This window comes from Dasypus novemcinctus, chromosome 12, assembly GCF_030445035.2.
Source record: "Dasypus novemcinctus isolate mDasNov1 chromosome 12, mDasNov1.1.hap2, whole genome shotgun sequence".
Taxonomy (NCBI): domain Eukaryota; kingdom Metazoa; phylum Chordata; class Mammalia; order Cingulata; family Dasypodidae; genus Dasypus; species Dasypus novemcinctus.
The window spans coordinates 88599291-88622858 of NC_080684.1; the positions used below are offsets into that span (position 1 = coordinate 88599291).

The 23568-nt window shown below is 43.4% G+C and overlaps 1 protein-coding gene across 1 annotated transcript in view; it reads left to right on the top strand.

Moving 5' to 3' along the window:
* Positions 1-23568, top strand: part of LOC101446259 (uncharacterized) — a 67591-nt gene that overhangs the window by 39122 nt on the left and 4901 nt on the right. The window contains 3 exon segments of the mRNA XM_071218735.1: positions 8900-9235; positions 9238-9633; positions 9636-9695. Coding sequence (XP_071074836.1) covers positions 8900-9235; positions 9238-9633; positions 9636-9695 — 792 coding nt within the window.

Sequence of the window (23568 nt, forward strand, 5' to 3'; positions counted from 1 at the left end):
ATTTTAAAATTATATAAAATGTTACATGGTCCCAAAGTCAAATCTACAAAACAAGGCATGCATTCAAAGAAATCTACCTTCTATTTCTGTTCTTTCCAATCTATTATCTCTCTTCCCTTATAGGTAATATATTTTAAAATGATATTTCCTTCCATTGTCATTTTTTCCCTCAAATAAGTAAGTGGACATATATCAACATTGGCTTACTATGCCCACTTTTCTTCATCTTGACCAAAAACATTTTCACAGCCAAAAAAAAAAAAAATAGTGTAGTTAATGTGGGATGTGGGTTGGATGCTATTTTAATGTTTGCTGTGATGAGGTAGGCAGATCTACAAAAGCTCTGAAGAAGCCAAGCCAGCTGCTTCATCTTCCCACTCAGAAAAAATCTCTCTCTATGCCAGGCCAGCTTAGCTGACAAAGTGACTGAGATTGGCTGGATGTGGGAAGCATCCTGGGAGGGTAAGGAAATGCAGTTCTGGCCAGAAGCAGTTCCTGGGAGGGTCCCTGTTCAGAGTCTTCAGCAACAGGCCTTTGGAAGCCTGACTCTAGGATCTGAGGACCCCCCCTTTCCTCAGAAGGCAAGGTGGAGGGTCGGGCTCGTTAGGCACGAAACTACATTGGTTATTTAACTCTAGCAAAACAGCATCTTGGAAAGAACACCTCCTGGTTGTTGTTGTTGTTGTTTTGTGTTTTTTTTTTGGTTCTTGTTTTGTTAACCCTTTATGGCCTCACAACAAGCCCAGGCAGAGTACAGAGGGAGGGTAACTTCTAGTCCTGGAGGGAGGCCGCTGCTGGAGGTAGTGTTCTTGGCTGGGGAGAACAGGACATGGCGGGCAGTGGGTGAGGTGGGGCCCGGCAGACCCGGGAAGAGGAGGCCTGGGTCGTTAGAACAGTCTGGAAAACTCTTCTCTTCTGCACGTAGCTTCAGGCTGCGCCTCTGAGAACCGCCTCCCTGGCAGATCTTGTCTCCTACAAAACATTTGCCCTCTCTTGTTCCTAATTTAGATTATTTCTGAAACTGCCTGTGATGTTCATTTAAAAATGTGTTTCCCCTGCATTAAAACTGGCCCCATTTCTGGAATAGAAAGAGGAAAAACATAGGAATTTGACCTCTAGGGAAGGTTCTGCCAGTGGCCCTCTCTTTCCCCATGTCTTCTGAGGTAGGAAAAGGACACATAATAAATGGACATTGATAGAGGCTGGGGAAATCCCTCTAGAGAATTCTATGCAGCCATGAAAAATACCAATGTAGATGTCTATCTACAGACTCGGAAAGACATACATAACGTGCCAATAACTACATAATAAATCTAATTGCAAAATAGGTATGATTTTGTATATTGGAAAGAATTCAGGCTAAATTGTTATCAGTGGTTTCTTCTGAGAAGTGGGATTGGAGAGTAACTGTATCAGTGACAATACTTTCTGCTGCAAGTAGAGAAAACACTAATTAGTTCACACCGTAAGGACATTATTATTATCTCACCAAACAAGAAGTCCAGGGAAGAGGGGCCCAGGATTAATTCAGCAGCTCAGGAACCTCACCGAGGACCCAGGTTCTTCCCATCTTTCTGCTTTGCCCTTCTCAGTGCTGAGTAAGCTTTGTTCTCAGGCGTCTCCTCTCATTGGGGATCAGTTTCAGGAGTCACAACCAAACTAATCAAAATCCATGGTGGAGAAGGTATTGTACTGACCCGGACCCTCTGCAAAGCAGACACCAAGACAGGATCAGGGGAATTGCCTTTGAGAGAAACTAGGAAGAGAAGGAGGTGAGCCAGCAGGCATCAGTGCAGGTCTGAACCCGGTAGGAGAGACAGAAGGAAGGCAGGTTCAGCAGAGGAGTCTTAGACGGCAGTGCAGTTCTAAGGAAAGTCTGGCAAGACCATTGGGAAACCTGGAGCCAGAGTCATCTATCAGAGAAAGGTGCCTCCCAGGTGTGGGCTTGCTTCAGCGTCCCTGCCACTCTCAGGCCCTGGCTAAGTAGCAATCTCAGGGAGCGCAGCCTCATGATGCTCACACTCTGCAGTGACTGCGGCCAAAGTTAATTATACTCCCTGCAGTCAGAGAGCTGAGAAGTGTATTCCCTTTTGCTCTTTTTAAGAACAAGCACTCCAAGAAAACTCCCCAATCACAAGTCAAGGGAAGAAAACTACTGTGATTGACTTAATGATAGACCAATCAGGACCAGACCTTCAGGCTCACTAGGGCCCGCCTGTGGTAGTTTAAGATTGCATGTCCCTCAGAAAATCATGTTCTTAAAGCTGGCCCATTCCTGTGGGTGTGGACCTATTGTGGGTGGGAACTTTTGATTACATTACTTCAGTTGAGGGCCTTTAGATTAGGTTTCTTCAATTAAGGTGTGGTCCAGGGTGGGTCTTCATCCTCTTACTGGAGTCCCTTATAAACAGGATGAATACAGAGAAAGAGATAGAGTGAAAACCACAGAAGGGAGAGAGGGAAAGCCTCAGAAGCCAGAAGCCAAAAGCAGTGAAACCAGAGAAGAAGGAAAAGACCAGCAGATGCCACTATGTGCCTTGCCATGTGACAGAGGAGTCCAAGATCGCTGGCAGCCAGCCTTCAGGGAGAAAGCATCACTTGATGATTTGGGTATTTTCATAGCTTTGAAACAATAAGTGTGTAAACTAATAAATTTCCATTGTTAAAAATCAACTGATTTCTAATATATTGCATTTTAGCAGCCTAGCAAACTAAAATACCATCCCCTTCCCCAAGCACATGGCTCTTGAGGGAGGGTGGGAACCTGCACAAAAGCCAGATTCTGTTAGGAAGAAGGGGAAATGAGTGTCAGGTAAGTCACCAACAGGGCCTGCTACAGTGAGGGAGGGGGGCTTTTATATCTATATATTTCTGTATAGTGTGGATTTTTATGAGCATGTATTACTTGCATAGTAATTTTTTTCCAGTTTGGGAGATAATTGAATGGACCTAATTACTGAGTATTTGGTTCTAACTCTACAATTGATAATCTGTGGCCTTGGACAAATAATTTTACATCTCCAAGTCTTTATTGAAAAATTGGAAGTTTCAGGTTAAAAAAAAAACTGGGACCATCAAAGAGACAAGAGTTGTTCTTATATTTTGGGGAATGAATGATTTCCTATCAGAATAGTAATGATTTGGCCTCCAAAGAGAGGTCTGACCTTTGGCCAGTCTTCTGGGGAGTAACCTCTAAACCTTCAGAATTTCTCAAGTAATAGGAGTGTCTTTGTTATAGGAGTGACACAGGGTGTCTAAGGGTGGGTGCTGGCTATCCCGAAAGACCAACCATGTGATTAGAGGTTTGTGGCTTTGAGCCAGTGATCTCAGTCCAACCTCCAGGGGGAGGTAGGGGATTGGAGACTGAGTTCATTCATGTGGCCATTGAGTCAATCAATCATGCCTGTGTAACAAAACCCCAATAAAAACTTCGGAGACTGAAGAAGCTTCAGTGAGCTTCCCTGGTTGGCAATATTCTTTGAGTTTTGTCATACATTTTGGCTGGAAGGATGATAATTCCACACTCCCTGGGAACAGAGGAACAGTAGTTTCCATTTGAGGCCCTCCCAGGTCTCTCACTATGCATCTCTTCATTGGAATGTTTCTGATTTGTATCCTTTTGCTCTAACAACTACAATGATAAGTAGGGTGCTTTGCTGAGTTCTGTGAGTTGTTCTAGCAAATTATTGAATTTGAGGGGATAGTGGGAGCCCCTGAATTTGTAGCCAGTGGTTAGAAGTGAGGGTGGCCCTGGGAACCCTCAAACTTATTTCTGGGTAGTCTTAGGGACAACTGTACCCTTAACCTATGAAGTTTGGCCTAACCCCAGGTACTGAGTGCCAGAACACTTTGCACTATCTGTGCTGATTCTGAAACTTGTGCATGTGTGTTAGATTACACTACTTTAGGCTCAGTTATTGTTTTAATATTTCAAAGATCTGGAAAAAATACAATTCTTCCTGTTACTTTTCAATAAGTTCATTACAGAGTCACAATGATGTCTTTTTAACAAGCTGAGCAAACTGTTCTTTTATTTCCTCTAAGGCCATTTGTTGTTTGGAATGATAGCATAATTGTCCAGTTGATTTGATTATAAGATTATGTGGCTATTTTGAAAATGATCTGTTTAGTTCTAATTTTTTAAACAATTATATATTGGTTCCTAGGTGCTTCAGTCTGATTTAAAGTACACTATTTAATGTCACTTTAGAGACTGAAATAAGATGCTTGCTAAGAAATCTGAAAATTGGGGGTCATGATTAATTAGTGGACTTAGGTTTGGGTATATTCTAAGGAATACTCATAGTTGCAGAGATGAGGTGGTTTATAGAACCTAGAATGTGAAATAAGAATTCATACCTACCCCCCAGATTATGGTGACATTTTAGGAGAGTCATTTACCTTTGCTGCTTTTTCCCATTTACAAAGCAAAAATAAGCTGCTTGGAAATCGCACTTTATCAGTTGCTATTGCTCCCCAAAAAAGCCCTAAAATTTAAAGGTTTACAACAACAATACTTTTATTTGCTCACAATTTCTTTGGGTCAGCAATATGGGTAAGCTCAGCTGAACAGACCTTCTGCTGGCCTCATCTAGGGTCACTCATGTAGTGACAGTCAGCCTGAGGATCAGCAAGAGGCTGGCTGAGCAAAGAGGCCTCAGCAGAGATACTCATCCATGCTCTTTACTGGTCTCATCGTCCAGTGGGCTAGCCCAGGCTTCCTCACTTGGCCATCTCAAGGCAGGTAGGTGGGCCAGCACTTCTCAGTCCTCTGCTTGCTAATGTTCCATTGGTCACAGGAAGTCACATGACCGTGCCAAGTCACCAAGGGAGAGGACCACACCAAGAAAGCGTCATTCGTTGGGGGCCATTACTGGAACAATCTAGCACAGGGACATCACTTAAATCAATTAGCAAATATGGGGAATCATATTTTATCATATTCCCCAAATATGGGGAATCATAATTTATATATTAGAATATAAAATGACTTATGGTCATCAACCCTTGAGTGAGTAAGAGGTGCTCGAGTAAGCATTATTATTCAGTGTATTTAACACTGCAAGATACAGGGGGGAAGTGTGATCTGTGAACTCAAAGTTAAGTTTTACAATGTGATTTTTGTTATTTTGATATCTGTTTGGCTAAAACAACTCCTCCAGATAAAAAGGGAGGTGAAAAGTCCCGCCTAGATGGTTGTTGCTTAATGAATTCCAGAAGATCATGTTCTTAAAAGCTAAGGTGGGGGAAGCAGATTTGGCTCAACGATAGAGCATCCGCCTACCACATGGGAAGTCCAGAGTTCAAACCCAGGGCCTCCTGACCCATGTGATGAGCTGGCCCATGTGCAGTGCTAATGCGCGCAAGGAGTGCTGTGCCACACAGGGGTGTCCCCTGCATAGGGGAGCCCCACGTGCAAGGAGTGTGCCCCATGAGGAGAGTTGCCCAGCGTGAAAAAAAGGGCAGCCTGCCCAGAAGTGTGCCACATGGAGAGCTGACACAGCAAGATGACACAACAAAAAGAGACACAGGGGAAGCGGACTTGGCTCAATGGATCAAACGCCCACTTACCACACAGGAGGTCCATGGTTCAAACCCAGGGCCTCCTTGACCTGTGTGGAGCTGGCCCACATGCAGTGCTGATGTGCACAAGGAGTGCCATAAATACCACGCAGGGGTGTCCCTCACATAGGGGAGTCCTATGTGCAAGGAGTGTGCCTCACAAGGAGAGCTACCCAGTGCGAAAGAAAGTTCAGCCTGCCCAGGAGTGGCAGCCGCACACACAGAGAGCTGACGCAGCAAGAAGACGCAACAAAAAGAGACAAAGATTCCCGGTGCCGCTGACAAGAACAGAAGTGGACACAGAAGAACACACAGCAAATGGACACAGAGAACAGACAATTGCAGGGGGGGAAGGGGAGAGAAATAAATAAAAAATAAATAAATCTTTAAAAAAAAAGAGAGACACAGATTCCCGGTGCCACTGACAAGAATACAAGTGGATACAGAAAAACACAGCGAATGGACACAGAGAGCTGACAACTAGGGATGGGGGTAGGGAGGGGGCGGGGAAGGGGCAAGAAAGAAGTGAAAAATAAATAAATCTTAAAAAAAAAAGCTAAGTTGGGACATTTTGATTGGGTTACTTCAGTAAGGCATGGCCAGGGTAGGTTTTAATCCTCTTACTGGTGTCCTTTATGAATGTGATGAACATGAAGGGAGAAGGCCACAAGAGAGAAAAAGCCACTGAACCCAGAAGCTGAAAGCCAAGAGACCTAGAGAAAAGAGAGCGCCCAGCAGACACTGCTATGTACCTTGCCGTAAGACAGGGGCGTCCGGGATTGCCAGCAGCCAGTCTTCAGGGAGAACCTTGCCTGATGATGCCTTGATGGGACATTTTGCACAGGCTCAAAGCTGTAAGCTTGTAAGATAATAAATACCCATTCTAAAAGTCAACCCATTTCTGGTATATTGCCTTCAGCAGTGTTTAACACTACAAGAGATTGGGGGAAAAAGAGTGATTTGTCAGCTCAAAGTGAAGTTTTACAACATGATTTTCATTATTTTGATAACTGCTTGATCACCCATCTTAGGAGGTTCTCTCTTCTGCATCCCATCATTTCTTTTCATTGCACCCTGAATCTTTGCCTTCAGTAATTGTAATTTTTAATTATGCATGCAATTGTTTATTATCTATATCCATTACAGTATATATAGTCAGCTCCACGATGACAGGAACCTTATCTGTTTCACTCAGCCTTTTATACCCAGCACCTAGCACTGGTCTTGGAGTATAATAATTGCCTAGCGAATATTTATTGAGATGTGCGTGAAACGAAAAGCTATACTTGTGCAACAACTACCTCCTGATGTTGTTTCCCAACAGCAGGCATCTCTGTTCTGAGAAGACAGTGAACTTTCCTGTCACTTAATGGATGATTCATTTAGTCAATGATTTGCCAGGGGAGGGCAGTAGTTTCTTGCTTCAGACTCATCTCCATGCACCTCTTTTGTGAATTCTGTCCCTCCTTGAAATGTTTGCAGGAACCAAATCCCCTTGATTCTACCTGAGCTCTACCACCAGAGTCCCATTCCTCCACACCAACCTTCTGCCCCGCCTTAGTGGGCCTTCATCATACCCCATTTCAGCCTCCAACTTGGGCTCCTGGCCAGCAGTCTTGCCCAGTCCCGCCCTATCTACCCATCAGCTGCCAGAGATATCATAAAAATATTTGAAAGATTAATCCTCCAATGTAAAGTCTTCCCCTGCTCCCCCAAACTTACAGATAAACTCAAGTTTATACTATCTGGCTTGAGATTCAAGGCCTTTCACAATCTGCCCTGAGGTCTCTCAGCTTCTCTCATCACCAACCCCACTTCCGCCAACACAGCCTCTGCTCCAGCCACAGCAGCATTCCACTGTTGGATAATGTACCTGCCCTGCCAGAATGCCATAATTTGGTGCCAGCTATCTTCTTTGCCTTCCCTCCTTCACCAGGCAATCTTCCTCCTTCTCATTCCTCAGATGTTACTTGAAATGTCTTTCTCAGGAAGCCTGTCTAGCCTCTGCTATTCATCTCTCTGTTGAAACATTCACTACATTGTGTCTTAAGTATACACCACAGTTCCTGGTGATGCAATTTCCAGCAAGTGGGGAGTCTTGCTGAAAGAGATGAAGGAAGGAAGGAGGAAAGGAAGAAATGGGAAATGAAAAGAAAGTAAGTTTGTATCCCAGTTAGCACCCCATTCCTGACTTCTTACATCCTGTTGCCTCTTTGTTCCTTTGAGAAGATACCCTGAAAGACCTTCTGTGGGGAACGTCTGTTGCATGTGCCAGGCATCCCTTCCCCATAGGAGAAGAATCCCATGTAGTTTAAAAGGATTTGACCATATCCATCCCCCAAGGGACCCAGGCTTTCCCCCGTCACAGAACCCTAGACTGTGGGGCATAACAAATGGCTCAGAAGTGAGCGCATGACCCAGGTGGGGCCAAGCAAAATCCTCTCTGAGATTTTACTGCCTAAGGTATTTGGGAAAACGCTCTCCTTTCCCTGAGATTGCCAGTCTGATAGGATGTGAGCCTGGGCTGTTATTGAACATTATGAGCTGCAGTGGAGAAAGCCTATTCAAGAGACAGGGAGAGGGAAGTGGATGTGGCTCAAGTGATAAAGCTTCCACCCACCATATGAGAGAGCCTGGGTTCGATCCCCAGGGCCTCCTGGTGAAAAAGAAGAAGAGAAAGCGTGCCTGTGCCCGCGCAAGTGAGTCACACAGCAAGATGATGATGCATCAAAAGAGAGACAAGGGGACAATCAAGACGAAGCGCAGCAGAAACCAGGAATCGAGGTGGCGCGATTAACAGGGAACCTCTCTCTCAATCAGAGGTGTCCAGGGCTGAATCCCAGTGAATCCTAGAGGAGAGAAAATGAGAAGAGAAGACAATACAGACAGCAAAAAAACACAAAACAAAACAAAAGAAAAAACAGCAGGGCAAGAGGAAGGGAAGAGGGGGAATAAATAAACAAATCTTTGAAAAAAAGAGAGAGCAACAGAGGGAGTGCCCTGATGATATCATTTGAGCTGCTAGATCAAGCTGTGCCTGAATCGACTGGCATTACTTGAGCCAAAAAAACTTCTCGTTTAATCTAGATATTTTTTGTTTTCGGTCACTTAAAAGAGGCCCCCACTAGCATTCTCTTTAAACAAAAATATTTCATTTTTATCTCAGCTTTACTGGAGAAGGTATAGATGAGATATGAAAAGGTCTTGTTTTCACGGCATGGGATACGAAACAAGACTGAGGCAGAATCATTGGGTGGGGAAACTGGGGGGCTCTCTAGTCCTTCTTTAGGTCCATGTGTCACGTGGCAGCTTCATTCTTGCTTAGAAAGGTGGTAAGAAAGTTACCAGAGTGCGGGCAAAACCATTTTCAGCGGCCCCGGGGCTCCTGGCGAGCGCGGCACTAGACCCCTCCCCTCCTCGGCCCCCCGCGGCCCCCGGCGTGGCCGGTTCCCCCCACTTCACCCCACGGCCCGCGCGGGGCTCCCCAGCGCCTGCCCTCTCGGGTGGGGCTCGAACCCCAGGCGCGCCGGGCGCGGACGCTGCAGACCCCGGACCGGGGCCGACGGAGGCGGTGAGCCATTCACTGCTCTCGACGTCTGCCGTGAAAAATGGGCGTCAGTGAAACTACAAGGCCAAAAAACGGGAAAGAAGCAGAATGGAAAGAGTTAAAAAGTTGGGCAGAGCCTGCAGAATCGGTGGTGGAACACGTACTGGATCGACGTGTAGGGAACGGGAAAGTGGAGTATTTCCTGAAGGGGAAGGGACTGACACATGTGGACCATACTTGGGCGCCTGAAGAAAATTTAGATTGCCCAGGGCTGACTGAAGCCTTTCTTCCTCCTCAAAAAGCTGCTGAAGAAAAAGGCGGTACAAAAAGAGAGTCTTTAGCGGACAGTGAATCCGATGACAGCAAATCAAAGAAGAAAAGAGACGCTGCTGACACTCGGAGGGGCTTTGCCGGAGGTCTGGACCTGAACGCGCATTTGGTGCCCCAGGCGGCAGCGGAGAGCTTACTGCGTCTCCTGAAAAGGAAAGATTCAGACGAGGCCGGCTCGGTGCTGGCGAAAGAGGCAGCGCCTCGGTGGTAATTGCTTTCTGTGAAGAGAGACTACCTTGGCATTCTTGTCCAGAAGGTGAAGCGCAATGATGGTTCGCATTGCTTTATATACATAATCTAGGTTTGGGTTTTTTATGTATTAGAGTGAAGAATACATTCTAATGGAAATCGTTTGATATGTTTGTTTTGAAGTAGTAGTATTGGGAGAGGTAGGGGTTTGGGGGAGACTTAGGTTTTTGTTGTGTGGGGTTTTATTTTTGCATCAGTATCACTGGTTACTTTGCACAAACGAAAACTTTCTGTAGTTGATTCATTTATCAAAAAGAACATTTGATACCATGGTATATTACTTCCTTTGCATTAGAGAACAGCTTTCATAAATTTATAAATTTTTATAAATTTATAAAATTTCCTGTCATTACCGAATTGATCTTGTGTTTAATCCATATATGCCTAAGGACCATTCTGGAGGGTTTTTAAAATTTGTGTGTGTGTGTGTGTGTACATATGTAATTTTTATTTTTGTATATTTTTTTACATTCACTAAAAAAACATTCAAAATAAAAATGGCATTTCACAGCCATAGATAAGTCCATCATTGCTTCTGGGATGCCATTATTCTTAGCAAATCAAGAAATCACTTCACGTTAAGCTGAAAATTTTCCTGAAGTATGAGCTTTCAAATCAAATAGTTGATTCAGTAATTAACTGGACAATTTAAATATAATACAAATCATTTAAATTACATAATTTAGGGAGTGGGTGTAGCTCAGTGGTTTGAGTTCCTGTTTCCCATGTACAAGGTCCTGGTTTTAATCCCCAGTACTTCCTAAATAAAACAAATCACCATAATTTAAAGCGACCAGATCAAAGTCCATTGTCTGTATCTATCGTTGTATAAATGCAAAGTATTTGCAAAACTCTGAGAGGAAAATCTGCCACCACCAACCATCTAGGTTCCCTCTAGAGTGGGAGGTGGGTGCTCAACTGCTTGTGCCCCAGAGATCAGGGTTTCTTAACCTCTTTTGTTCCGTGGACCCCTTTGCCAGTCAGGTGAAATGAATACTACAGTAATTTATTTATTGCATACGGTCATAAGTGAAGGACATGCTAGATTTCAGTTAGAGGTCAGAAAAAATAAAGGTAATAAGTTTATTTTTTTCAATTCAAGCTCATGAACCCCCTGAGATCTTTCTGCGGACCCCTGGTTAAGAACCCCTCTTCTAGAGAGCCATCTCTCTATGGAAAGTTGAAATCCTGTGCTGTAATGGCACACGGAGACCTAATCAGATGCTTAGAGATGTTATGGTTTAGAACCAATTGGCATAAATGGGTAAACAGACTTTTGTCATCCTAACTATTGACCTGCATGTTTTTTCCTTCATCCCCAATGCATTTCTTACGTTCAGGCTCAGTCTTTTCAGTGTTTGGATTATGGTTCAGCAGAAGCCAGGAGAAACAACTTCATAGCACTAAGAATGTTATCCAACCATATATTGTTTACTTTATTGTAAATACTGGTCAACAGTGACCAATACATAATTTAAGATTCCTTTTTTTAAAAAATTTCAAATGTAAATACCAAAATGCATTCCTTTGCTCAGGTTAAGCTTTTTTTTGGCTTAGTTCTCTTTTGGTTTATTGATACAACTACCAACCATTATTGTTGCAGATGCTCTTCATAGCTGCTTTAAAAGGGTTGGATTTAAAAAAAAAAATAGGGCTGGGTTAATCAACCCAGTGCTCATTTCTAAGTACTAAAGCCATGGACAACTCCACTTGTTTTTTTTTCCAGAAAGTATAGACTTTTCTTTATAGTAAAATTTGTGAATTTACAAAACAAACATGCCTTGTCAAAAATCACTTAACTATAGATGTGAGGGTCTATTTCTGAGTTCTTGGTTTGGTTCCATTGGTCGATTTGTCCGTCTTTATGCCAGCACGATGTTGTTTTACCACTGTAACTAAGTGATATGCAACAGAAAGTGAGAGTTATTCTTTTTAAAGACATTTTTGGCTATTTGGGGCCCCTTACCTTTCCAAATAAATTTGATAATTGGCTTTTCCATTTCGGCAAAATAAAAAAAAAAGGCTGTTGGGATTTTCATTGGCATTGTGTTGAATCTGTAAATCGGTTTGGGTATAATTGACATTTTAAGGATATATAGTATTCCAGTCCATGAACACAGAATGTCCTTCCAGTTATTTAAATCTTCTTTGGTTTCTTTTAGCAATGTTTATAGTTTTTGCAGATCTTTTATGTCCTTGGTTAAATTTATTCCTAAATATTTGATTCTTTTGTCACTATCATAAATGGAATTTTTTTCTGATTTCCTCCTCAGCTTGCTCATCTATAGTGTACAGAAACACTACTGATTTTTCTGTATTGATCTTGTATCCTGCCACTTTGCTGAACTCATCTATTAGTTCTAGTAGCTTTGTTACAGATTTTTCAGGATTTTCTAGATATAGAATCATATCATCAGTGAATAGTGAAAGTTTTACTTCTTCCTTTCCTATTTGGGTGCCTTTTATTTATTTATCTAGCCTAATCGCTGTAGCTAGAACCTCTACCACAGTTTTGAATAACAATGGCGACAGTGGGCATTCTTGTCTTGTTCATCAGCTCAGTGCATAAGCTTTCAGTCTTTTGCTGTAGAGTACAATGCTAGCTGTAGATTTTCATTATATGTGCTTTACCATATTGAGAAAGCTATCTTCTATTCCTGTCTTTTGGAGCATTTTTATCATGAAAAATATGCTGTATTTTGTTAAATGTCTTTTCTGCGTCAGTGGAAAGGATCATGTGATTTTTCTTCTTCAACTTATTAATGTGGATGTAGCAGTGTGATATTATTGAGGAATTCCAAAAATAGATATTGGATTATGCTTGTAATCTGATCTGTACCTGGGCGTGATTGAATTATGATTAGGGCATTGAGTCCCCACCAACCAAGAGGTATGGCAGATAAAAGGCATGGCAAAGAACAGAGTTGAGGTTTTCTGATGTTGGAGTTTTGATGTTAGAGTTTGCTGCTGAAGACTTAACCTGGAGCCCTGGGAAGTCAGCACGCAGAGGAAAGAGAAGCCAGCCCCAGGAAGAAAGGAACCTTGAACCCAGAAAAAAGCAAACCCCAGGAACATAGGAACCCAGGAAGCCTGAACCCTCACAGATGTCAGCAGCCATCATGCTCCAAATAGACTTTGGTGAGTGAAGTAACTTATGCTTTATGGCCTAGTATCTGTAAGTTCCTACCCCAAATAAATACCCTTTATAAAAACCAACCAATTTCTGGTATTTTGCATTAGCACCCCTTTGGCTGACTAATACAGTGGATTATTACAGTAATTTATTTTCTTGTGTTGAAAAACCCTTGCATATCTGGGATAAAACCCACTTGATCATGGTGTATAATTCCTTTAATGTGCTTTTGGATTCAGTTTGCAATTATTTTGTTGAGGATTTTTGCACTAAATTCATTAGAGATATTGGTCTGTAATTTTTTTGTTGTTGTATCTTTATCTGGTTTTTGTGTTAGGGTGATGTTCACTTCATAGAATGAGTTTGGTGGTGTTCCTTTCTGTTCAGTTTTTTGGAAGAGCTTAAGCAAGATTGGTATTAGATCATCTTTGAATGATTGGTAGAATTCATCTGTAAAGCCATCTGTTCCTGGGCTTTTCATCTTTGGGAGATTTTGGATGACTGTTTTCAGTCTCTTGTGATTGATTTGTTTAGGTCTTCTGTTTCTTCGAGGGTAAGTGTAGGGTAAGTGTAGTTTGTGTGTTTCTAAGAATTTGTCCATCTCGTCTACGTTGTCTAGTTTTTTGGCATACAGTTGTTCATAGTATCCTCTTATGATCCCTCTTATTTCTGTGGGGTCAGTGGTAATGTTCCCCCTCTCATTTCTGATTTTATTTACTTGAATCTTCTCTTTTTCTTTGTCAGATTAGCTAAGGGTTTGCTTTGGGTTTTGTTTATTCTCTCTGTTGTTTGTTTTTTATTGTTGTTCTCAATTTCATTTAATTCTGCTCTGATCTTTATTATTTCTTTCCTTCAGTTTGGTTTGGGATTAGTTTGCTGTTCTTTTTCTAGTTCCTCCAGATGTGCAGTTAAGTCTTCAATTTTGGTTCTTTCTTCTTTTTCAATGTAAGTATCGAGGGCAATAAATTCTCTATCTGTACTGCCTTTGTGGTGTTCCATAAGATTTGATATGTTGAGTTCTCATTTTCATTTATCTCAAGATATTTGCTGAATTCTCTTGCAGTTTCTTCTTTGACCCACTGATTATTTAAGAGTGTGTTGTTTAATCTCCATATATTTATGAATTTTCCCTTTTTCCTTACTGTTATTGATTGCCAGCTTCATTATATTATAATCAGAGAAAGTGTTTTATATAATTTCAATCTTTTAAAATTTATTGAAACATATCGTGTGACCCAACATATGTTCTATCCTGGAGAAGGACCCATGAGTACTTGAAAAGAATGTATATTCTGCTGTTCTGGGCTGTAATGCTCTATAAATGTCTATTAGATCTAAGCTCATTTATCATATTATTCAAGCTCTTTGTTTCTTTCTTTACCCAGATGTTTTATCCTATGCTGAGAGTGGCATATTGAAATCTCCAACTATCATTGTGAGGCATCTATTTATCCCTTCAGTTTTGCCAGTGTGTGCTTCATGTATCTTGGGGCACTAAAGTTAGCTGCATAAATACTTATTATAGCTATTTCTTCTTGGTGAATTGCCCCATTTATAAATATATAATGACCTTCTTCATCCCTTATAACAGTTTTGCATTTAAAATCTATTTTGTCTGATATTAATATCACTGCTCCAGAACTTTTTTGGTTACTATTTGCATGGAATATCTTTTTCCAAATTTTCACTTTCACCCTGGTTGTGTCCTTACATCTAAGGTGAGTCTCTTGCAGACAGCAAATAGATAGCTCATATTTTTTTAATCTTTTTTAATTTATTGAAGTATATCACTCATACATATAAACATAAACAATAACTGTACAGTAATAGTTGTGAACTTACAAAACAAACTTATGTAATATCATACAGGACCCTTGCACCTCACCCTACTACTAATACCTTGCATTGTTGTTAAAATTTTTTAACTAATGATTACACCAGAATTTGTTAATCCATTCTTCTGTTGATGGGCATCTGAGCTGCTTTTGTGATTTGGCTATTGTGAATAATGCCGCTATGAACATCAGTGTGCAGATGTCTGTACAAACAGAGTCTGCTCTCAGTTCTTCTAGTAATGGTATTGCTGGGTCACATGGCAAGTCTATATTAAACTTCCTTGGGAACTGCCAAACAGTCCTCCACAGTGGCTGTACCATTCTACTTCCTACCAACATTCCTATCTCTCCATACCTTCTCCAATATTTACAGTTTTCTGACTTTTTAAAAGTGGCCAGTCTAATAGGTGTGAAATAATATCACACTGTAGTTTTGACTTGCATTTCCCTAATCACTAGTGATGTTGAACATTCTTTCACAACACTGAATTTTTTTTAAGGGATTTGAAGATTTATTTATTTATTTATTTCTCTCCTCTCCCGCCCCCCACCCCACCCCGGTTGTCTGTTCTCTGTGTCTATTTGCTGCGTCTTCTTTGTCCGCTTCTGTTGTCAGCGGCACAGGAATCTGTGTTTCTTTTTGTTGCATTATCTTGTGGTGTCAGCTCTCCGGGTGTGCGGCGCCATTCCTGGGCAGGCTGCACTTTCTTTTGCGCTGGGCAGCTCTCCTTATGGGATGCACTCCTTGTGCGTGGGGCTTCCCTACATGGGGGACACCCCTGCATGGCACGGCACTCCTTGCGCGCATCAGCACTGTGCATGGGCCAACTCCACAAGGGTCAAGGAGGCCCGGGGTTTGAACCACAGACCTCCCATGTGGTAGACAGACGCCCTAACCATTGGGCCAAGTCCGCTTCCCAACACTGAATTTTAATGGCTTGTATTCTCCAATCAAAAGACATACATTGGAGCAAACAAGCAAGATTGGTGGTGGGGTAAGGAGCTCCTAGAGTCAGCTCCTGCTACAGGGCAGTTAGTAAACACCCAGAGCTCTCGGGAGCTAGCTGAAACACCTGTTTGGGGGCTCCAGGAGACCAGAAGAGCATCCTGCAATATCCTTGAAGGAATGGAAGGAGGAGACTGCCCATCTGCAGAGAAGACTGATGAGTAGAGCATTCCACACCATGGAGAGGTTCCCTGTCAATTTCTCCACCTCAGTTCCTGGTTTCTGCTGTGCTTCACCTTGACTCTCCCCTTATCTCTCTTTTGTTGCATTATCATCTTGCTGCATGACTCACTTGCATGGGGAACTTGTGCACACCAGACGGGCACTTGTACTCACCATGTGGGCACTAGTGCAGGTGCTGGCTCACCATGGAGGCCAGTGCCCATCCTCCACTGGAGGCACAAGCCTCCTTGGGAGCTGTTCCATGGCTGGAATTGAAAGCTACATTTCCCAAAAACGGGGGAGGAAGAGACTGATGGACACCGACTTCGGGTATTGATGAGTAAATTCAGTGGGCTAACGTATAATACTGAGAACAGCTTAAGTTTGAGCCTGTCCAAGTAAGAAAGAGTCCGGTAGCCACCATCTTAACACTGTGCCTGGCATGAGGGGAAGCGGGGTGAACTGAAAATCCCAGTGCTGGTGGGGATCGGCTTCTTCCCATCCAGATCAGATTGCAGCTCTAGCATAAGCCCCAACCCCACCTCCAGCAGGGAGGAAGCTGGGGGGACCTGGGCCAGCCTCTCGAGAAGCCATGAGGCCAGTGATCATCCTACTTTGGCAGCACAGACTGCCCCAAAAACTATTCTGTGGCTGGAATTTGAAGCTCCCTTTCCCAAAAACAGGAGAGGAGACTATTGGCCTCCTCCGATTTCAGCTACTGATTGGTGGATTTGGCTGGCTATAGTATAACCCTAAGAACGCTAAAGTTTGAACTTGTCCAGGTTGGAAAGGGGCTGGTAGCCGCCATTTTGACTCAACCCCCAGGGTGAGGGGAAATCGGCTGACCGAAAATCACAGTGATGTAGGACTGGTTTCTTTCACACAGATCAGCCTATAGCCCCAGCCTAGGCATCAGCCACACCTCTGGCAGCGAGGAGGCTGGCAGGCCCTGTATCAGCCTATCTAGGTAAATGCAGGTACATTTGCCTGGCACAGACTGAATAATTGAAGTCTATTGGGGCTACCACAGTCATCTTGGATCCACACTGCATAGACTGCTGCCCACACCTGCAGCTCCATCCCCACTCCAGGCAGGGGAGAAAGGGATGTGATGCTTCATCAGTTTCTCTGAGCAACTAGAGTCTAGACCTGCACAACTTGGATTATTCCACACAGCTGTGAATCTGTCTCTATCGCTGGAACCTCTCCCCACATCAGGAGTCTCCAGGATCGAACCCCAGTGAATCCTGGAGGAGAGAAAATGAGAAGAGAAGAGAACACAAACAGGAAAAACAGCAGGGCCAGAGGAGGGGAAGGCAGAAAAATAAATAAATCTTTTTAAAAAATTGATTTGTTAAAAAATGCAAAAGAAAACTCAATGTTGGGAAGTGGCTGTAGCTCAAGTGGTTGAATACCTGCTTCCTATGTATGAGGTCCTGGATTCAATCTCTGGTGCCTCCTTTTAAAAAAAGTCAATGTTATTACTCTAAAGGTTTTACTTGGGAAACGGATGTGGCTCAAGTAGTTGGGTACCCATCTACCACATGAGAGGTCCTGGGTTCTGTTCCCAGTGCCTCCTAAAGACGAGAAAGACAGTGAGCTGATGTGTTGAACTGGCATAGTGAGCTTATGGCAATGAAATGACACAATGAGGAAACACACTGAGAGACAAACAAGCAGGGAGTGGATGCGCTCAAGCAGTTGGGCATCTCCCTCCCACAAGGGAGGTCCTGGGTTCAGTTCCTGGTGCCTCTTAAAAAGAAGACAAGCAGGGAAGTGGATGTGGCTCAACTGATAGAGCATCCACCTACCATATGGAGGGTCCAGGGTTCGATACCCAGGGCTTCCTGACACATATGGTGAGCTGGCCCATATGCAGTGCTGCTGCGCACAAGGAGTGCCATGCCGTTCAAGGGCATCCCTACATAGGGGAGCCCCACACGCAAGGAGTGCACCCCAAAAGGAGAGCCGCCCCATGCGAGAAAAGCTCAGCCTGCCCAGGAATGGAGCCGCACACGGAGAGCTGACGCAGCAAGATGATGCAACAAAAAAGAGACGCAGTTTCCCAGTGCTGCCTGATAATACAAGCAGCTGCAGAAGAACACACAATGAATGGACACAGAGCAGACAACGGGGGGGGGGGGGCATACATTTTAAAAAATCTTTTTTTTTAAAAAAGTAGTTTTTTGGAACGGCAAACTGCAAAAAAGGCAGGATTGACAAGAATACTGTAAAAAAAAAAAAAATCTACTTTTAAACTATTACTGGCAGTTCAAAAAAGGCCGGTGAACTCCTGGGGCAATGTTGAGGAAGAAGTATGGGTGAAATGTCTATAAAAATGAAATCATTTGGACCCTCTCACTTCAGAACAACTTATCTAAAACATGCCTGAGAAGCTGTCATGAGTAGACTGTGTTCTGGAAGTCTGGAGAAAGACAAGGTCTGTGTATCTTGCCCTTTAACCTTCCTTTCTTTTGCTGTCTAGCACCTTGGGATCATTGCCAAGTCCAAGCAGCTAGGACACATATTCATTCTTTCATTTACTTGTTCATTTGAGAAACATTTACTGAGCAGCTATGATGGGTGAGACACAAGTGAGCAGTGGCTGTGACTGATACAGGAGAGTGCAGAAACCTCTGGATTGTGAGGACTCCTATCCCCAATTTCCCATTCCTCACCCAACTCTAGCTTGGACTAGTCAACAAACCTTTACAATAAGTGCATATTTTGTGCCAGACACTGTATTAGGCCCTGGGAATATAGGAGAACCATCACTCTGCTTGCACTAGTGGTGGCAGTTAGATTTGGTTCCTAAAGAAGACTTATAGGACCCAAAGTGACAGTGTACAGGAAAAGGATGCAGCATGGTCATAGCATTAATTCAAATAAGGCTATGCATAGGATTCAGCCAAGACTGCCTTCCAATAAAGGGTCTGGAGAGGCCAGATGTAGGTTCCAATAGTCCTTCCTCTGCAGGGCTAAATGGATGTATTTTCTCTCCTGAATTAGGAATCACTGAGCTGTGCACAGAACGCCTTGGAAGCAGGGCGTCCAAATGGAGTCTAGCCTAGGGCTTCTTATATCCTGCTCGTCACAGGCATGTTCTTGCCTTGTCATGTAACCAGTCCCAATGAGAGAGTCTTCCAGGAGTCTCACCAAGACCAGGTGCAAATCATCAATCTCACAGTTATCAATAAACAGTGCTGACAAACTGGTGCAAACCAGCCCAAAACTTGCCTTGGCTCCATAGTTACAAGCAACACTGTTCATCAGTACATGTTAGGTCTTGACCAGGCACCAGTTCCCTGCAGGTACATGCAGTCACTTAAGCAAGGCATCTCAGGTCTAGTCCAGGTCTGTAGGAATTAACCCTAGAACTGCCTTCTAGAATCAGGTGTGTCAGAGTCTTCTTACCAATAAAAGCCAGACAGAAGACCTGGTAAGCAATAGGAGAGACGTTTTCATCACCATCTTCTGGAGATAACAGGTGCCATGGTTTATTTCTGCACAAAGTATCCTCACCAACGAGTTACTGAGGAAGTGTCTCACTTCCAGAAGCTCAGGGTCCTGTTTGAACTGTACACAGAGCAGAGTTCTATCCAGAGACATGGAGAGTGGTGGTCACTCCAGGACCTCTCAGCCTGAGAACATGATTCTGACACAGAATTGTCTCCAGAAATAGTCCCTTTTCTACCTGCAGTGAGATTTTTCTTTAAACTTGGCAATGCTTCAGGCAGAATGAAGAATCCATCATTTATTGATATAGGCAAAGAAAGATGGTGGAGGAAAAGCAGGGTATGTTACTACAAGAGGGGGACCTAGAGGTTGGCCTGGCAGAAACCATAGATTCCACTGAAAATACAGTACCTGCTACAGAGTAGGTTTTCTATATTTACAATTTTTCTACTTTTGGACCTTTCCTTGACTTATTTTCCTTATCTACTCCTGACTCCATCCAACCTTTTCACATGCTCCTTGTAGAAAAAAGCCTTCTCCCACCTGGTCCACCAACATTATTATCACAATTTCTCTCTTACTTAATAGCCGTCTAGAAATTCCACGTCCCTGTGGTGCCTTTAATACTGTGAAGATCTCTTCTTTCCCCTGATTCCAGGCCACACCTACCCGCCATTCCAAACGCGTCACAAGTGTAAGAATCATCTGGTGGTAAATGGACAGCATGTCTAACAAATTTGCACACTTCTTCAGCCCAACACATCCAGATGAACATAAACTTCTCTGGTTCAAACTTCCCCTGAATAGTTTCCTAGGGCTACCATAATAAAATATCAGGGGAAGCAGATGTGGCTTGAGTGATTGAGCTCCCACCTACCTCATGGGAGGTCCTGGGTTAGGTTCCTGGTGCCTCCTAAAGAAGACAAGCAAGACAGTGAGCTGACTCAAGGGGCTGGTGTGGTGAGCTGATGAAACAAGATGACACAAGAGACACAAGGACAAAAACATAATGAGAGACACAATAAAGCAGGGAGTGGACATGGCTCAAGCAATTAGGCACCTCCCTTCCACATGGAGGTCCTGGGTTCGGTTCCTGATGCCTCCTAAAAAAAAAAAAAAAAGACCAGCACACAATGAACAGACACAGTAAATGTAAATAATGCAGGGGTGGGATGAATTCAATAAATAAAATAAATCTTTTAAAAAAGGAAAATAAAAAAGAAAATATCATAAACTGAGTGGCTTAAACACTCTCATAGTCTGGAGATCTAGAAATCCGAAATCAAGGTGTCAGCAGGGTTGGATCCTTCTGGAGCCTCTAGGGAGAATCTGCCCCATGCCTCTCCTAGCTTCTGATGGTGGCCAGAAATCCTTGGTATTCCTTGCCATCCTTGGCATCCTTGGCATTCCTTGGCTTGGAAATGTTTCATTCTGGTTTCATTCTCCAACTTTACGTGGCATCTCCCTATGTGTGTCTGGACCTTGTGTCCTCTCCTCTCCTTCTGAAGACACCAGGGATTGGATTTAGGGCCCGCCTTTATCCTACATGATCTCATCTTAACTAATTACACTTGCAAAGACCCTATTTCCAAATAAGGTCCCACTCTCAGGTACCAGGGTGAGGATTTCAGCTTATCTTTTTTGGGGGGACACAATTCAACCCACAACATCCCCCAAGACATCAAGAGTAACAAATTCATGTAGCAGCTGCTTTTCTCTCTTTCCTTTTTTCAATCTGTCTCTTCTCACTGTGACTTTACCTTGTCTACAGCTGTTTTTACAGTGTTTTTGTTTTATGTTTCCTTCTCTTTTTAAATAGATAGTACATTTATATGGTTCAAAATTCAAAAGGTACAAAGGAGTATTAGTTTCCCTCTGTCCTCAGTTCCTTAACCCCTCACCTGAGACAATTAATGCTACTAAATTTTTTGTGTGACTCCTTCCAGGGATATTCTGTGTTTACAAGCAAGTATATATGCAGATTCTTCTTCTCACTCTTTTTTTAAAAAAACAAACTGGGGGAAGCAGACTTGGCTCAATGGATAGGGCATCTGCCTACCACATGGGAAGTCTGCGTTAAACCCACGACCTCCTTGATCCGTGTGGAGCTGGCCCATGCGCAGTGCTGATGCACGCAAGGAGTGCCGTGCCACACAGGGGTGTCCCCCACATAGGGGAGCCCCACGTGCAATGAGTCTGCCCTGTAAGGAGAGCCACCCGGTGCAAAAGAAAGTCCAGCCTGCCAAGGAGTGGCGCCGCACACACAGAGAGCCGACACAGCAAGATGATGCAACAAGATGACACAACAAAAAGAGACACAGATTCCCGGTGCTGCTGACAAGAATAGAAGAGGACACAGAACACACAACAGTGAATCGACACAGAGAGGAGACAACTCGAAGGGGGGGCAGTGGGGGAGGAAGGGAGAGAAATAAATACAAAGTAAATCTTAAAAAAAATTAAAAAAAAACAAATTGGTAGTATATTATGCACATAGCTCTGCATCTTGCTTACTTTTTTTACCTAAAAATTATTTTGGGGAGCAGATGTGGCTCAGGCGATTGAGCTCCCACCAACCACATGGGAGGTCCCAGGTTCAGTTCCCAGTGCCTCCTGGAGAAGATGAGCAAGACAGCAAGCTGGCACAACGGGCTGGCACGGCGAGCTGATGCAACAAGATGACACAACAAGGAGACACAGAGGAAACACAATGAGAGAGACAACAAAGCAGGGAGCAGAGGTGGCTCAAGCCACTGAGCATTTCTCTCCCATGTGGGAGGTCCCAGCTTCGGTTCCCAGGCCTCCTAAAGAGAAGACAGGTAGACACAGACAGCACACAGCAAATGGACACAGAGAGCAGACAGCAAGCACAAACAATGAAGGGGGGGATAAATAAATAAAACAAATCTTCAAAAAATTATTTTGGAGAGGAGCAGATGTGGTTCAAGCAGTTGGGCACCTGCTTCCTACATGGGGAGTCTCAGGTTCAATTCCTGGTGCCTCCTAAAAGAAAAAAAACCCGACCAAAACAACAAGCAAACAAATGGAAAAATCAACTCTGGGGAGCCGATGTGGCTCAGGGTTTCAGCACTGATTTCCACATATGAGGTCCCAGGCTCAGTCCCAGGCCCTGGCACCTCAAAAAATTTTTTTTTCTAATTTTAGAGATTAAGCATATTAATGCATAAATGCTTCCTCAGTTTTTCTTATGGCAGCTTACCTATCCATTTTGTGGAAGTATCAATTTATTTGACCATTCCCCTCTTGCTGGACATTTAGATTGTTTCCAGTTTTTTGCTGTTACAGAAACTTCACCCCCACTTTGTATTCTTTTGAGTAAGACTACAGGATGCATTTTTTAGAAGTGGAATTGAAGGGCCAAAGTTAAGTACATTTGTTGTTTGGACAACAATTACTATATTGCACCAATTTGCCTGCTGTGTTAGTTTGCCGGGGCCTTTGACAAATACCAAAGAACCAGCTGGTTTAAACAATAGGAATTTATTTTCTCACAGTCTTGGGGGCTAAAATCAAGGTGTGGGCAGGGCCAGGCTTTCCCTGAAGTTTATAATGTTCTGGTGGTGGCCGGCAGTCAGTCTGCCTCCATCACGTGGCCATCTGTCTTTTACCTCCTCCTCTGGCTTCTTTTGACTGGCTATGTCTGAATTTCCTCTGCTTCTAAGGACTTCAGTCCAAACGGATTAAGGCCCACCTGGCTTCAATTGGGCCTCATCCAAATAGGATTTTCAAAGGTCCTGTTTACAAAAGAGTACATATGCACAGGACCAGGGATTAGGTCTTGCACATGTCTTTGTAGGAGATTTGATTCACTCCACCACACCCTCCCATCAGCAATGTAGGAGAGCGATCTGCTCCTCCCTTGCCAACAAAGTGCGCCCTGTTTTCAGCTTCACTCCTAATGGTGTTTGCAGTGAGCAGAGCTAGTCAGGCTCCTTTTGCTTAGAAATAGAAGAGTAGTGGGGACACTTTAGCCAAAGAATGGTGGTGAGACCCCTGCTCAGATGGCACTAGAGGCAGACAGTTCCTAAGCTGCAAAAGAACTCAAAGGCAATGATGGGAGGCCACTTAGCTGTGAGCGTGGTGAAACAACTAGACAGCATACCAAAGGAAATCAGGAAATCTTAAGATAACCCAAAAAAATAGGGCGACCTCTAGACCTCGATCCTAAGGAAGTAATTTGAAATACAGGAAAAAAGTTTTATGAACAAAGTTGTTTAATCAAAATATCTAGAAAAAGGTACAAGGCTATATACACTGGCATACGGTC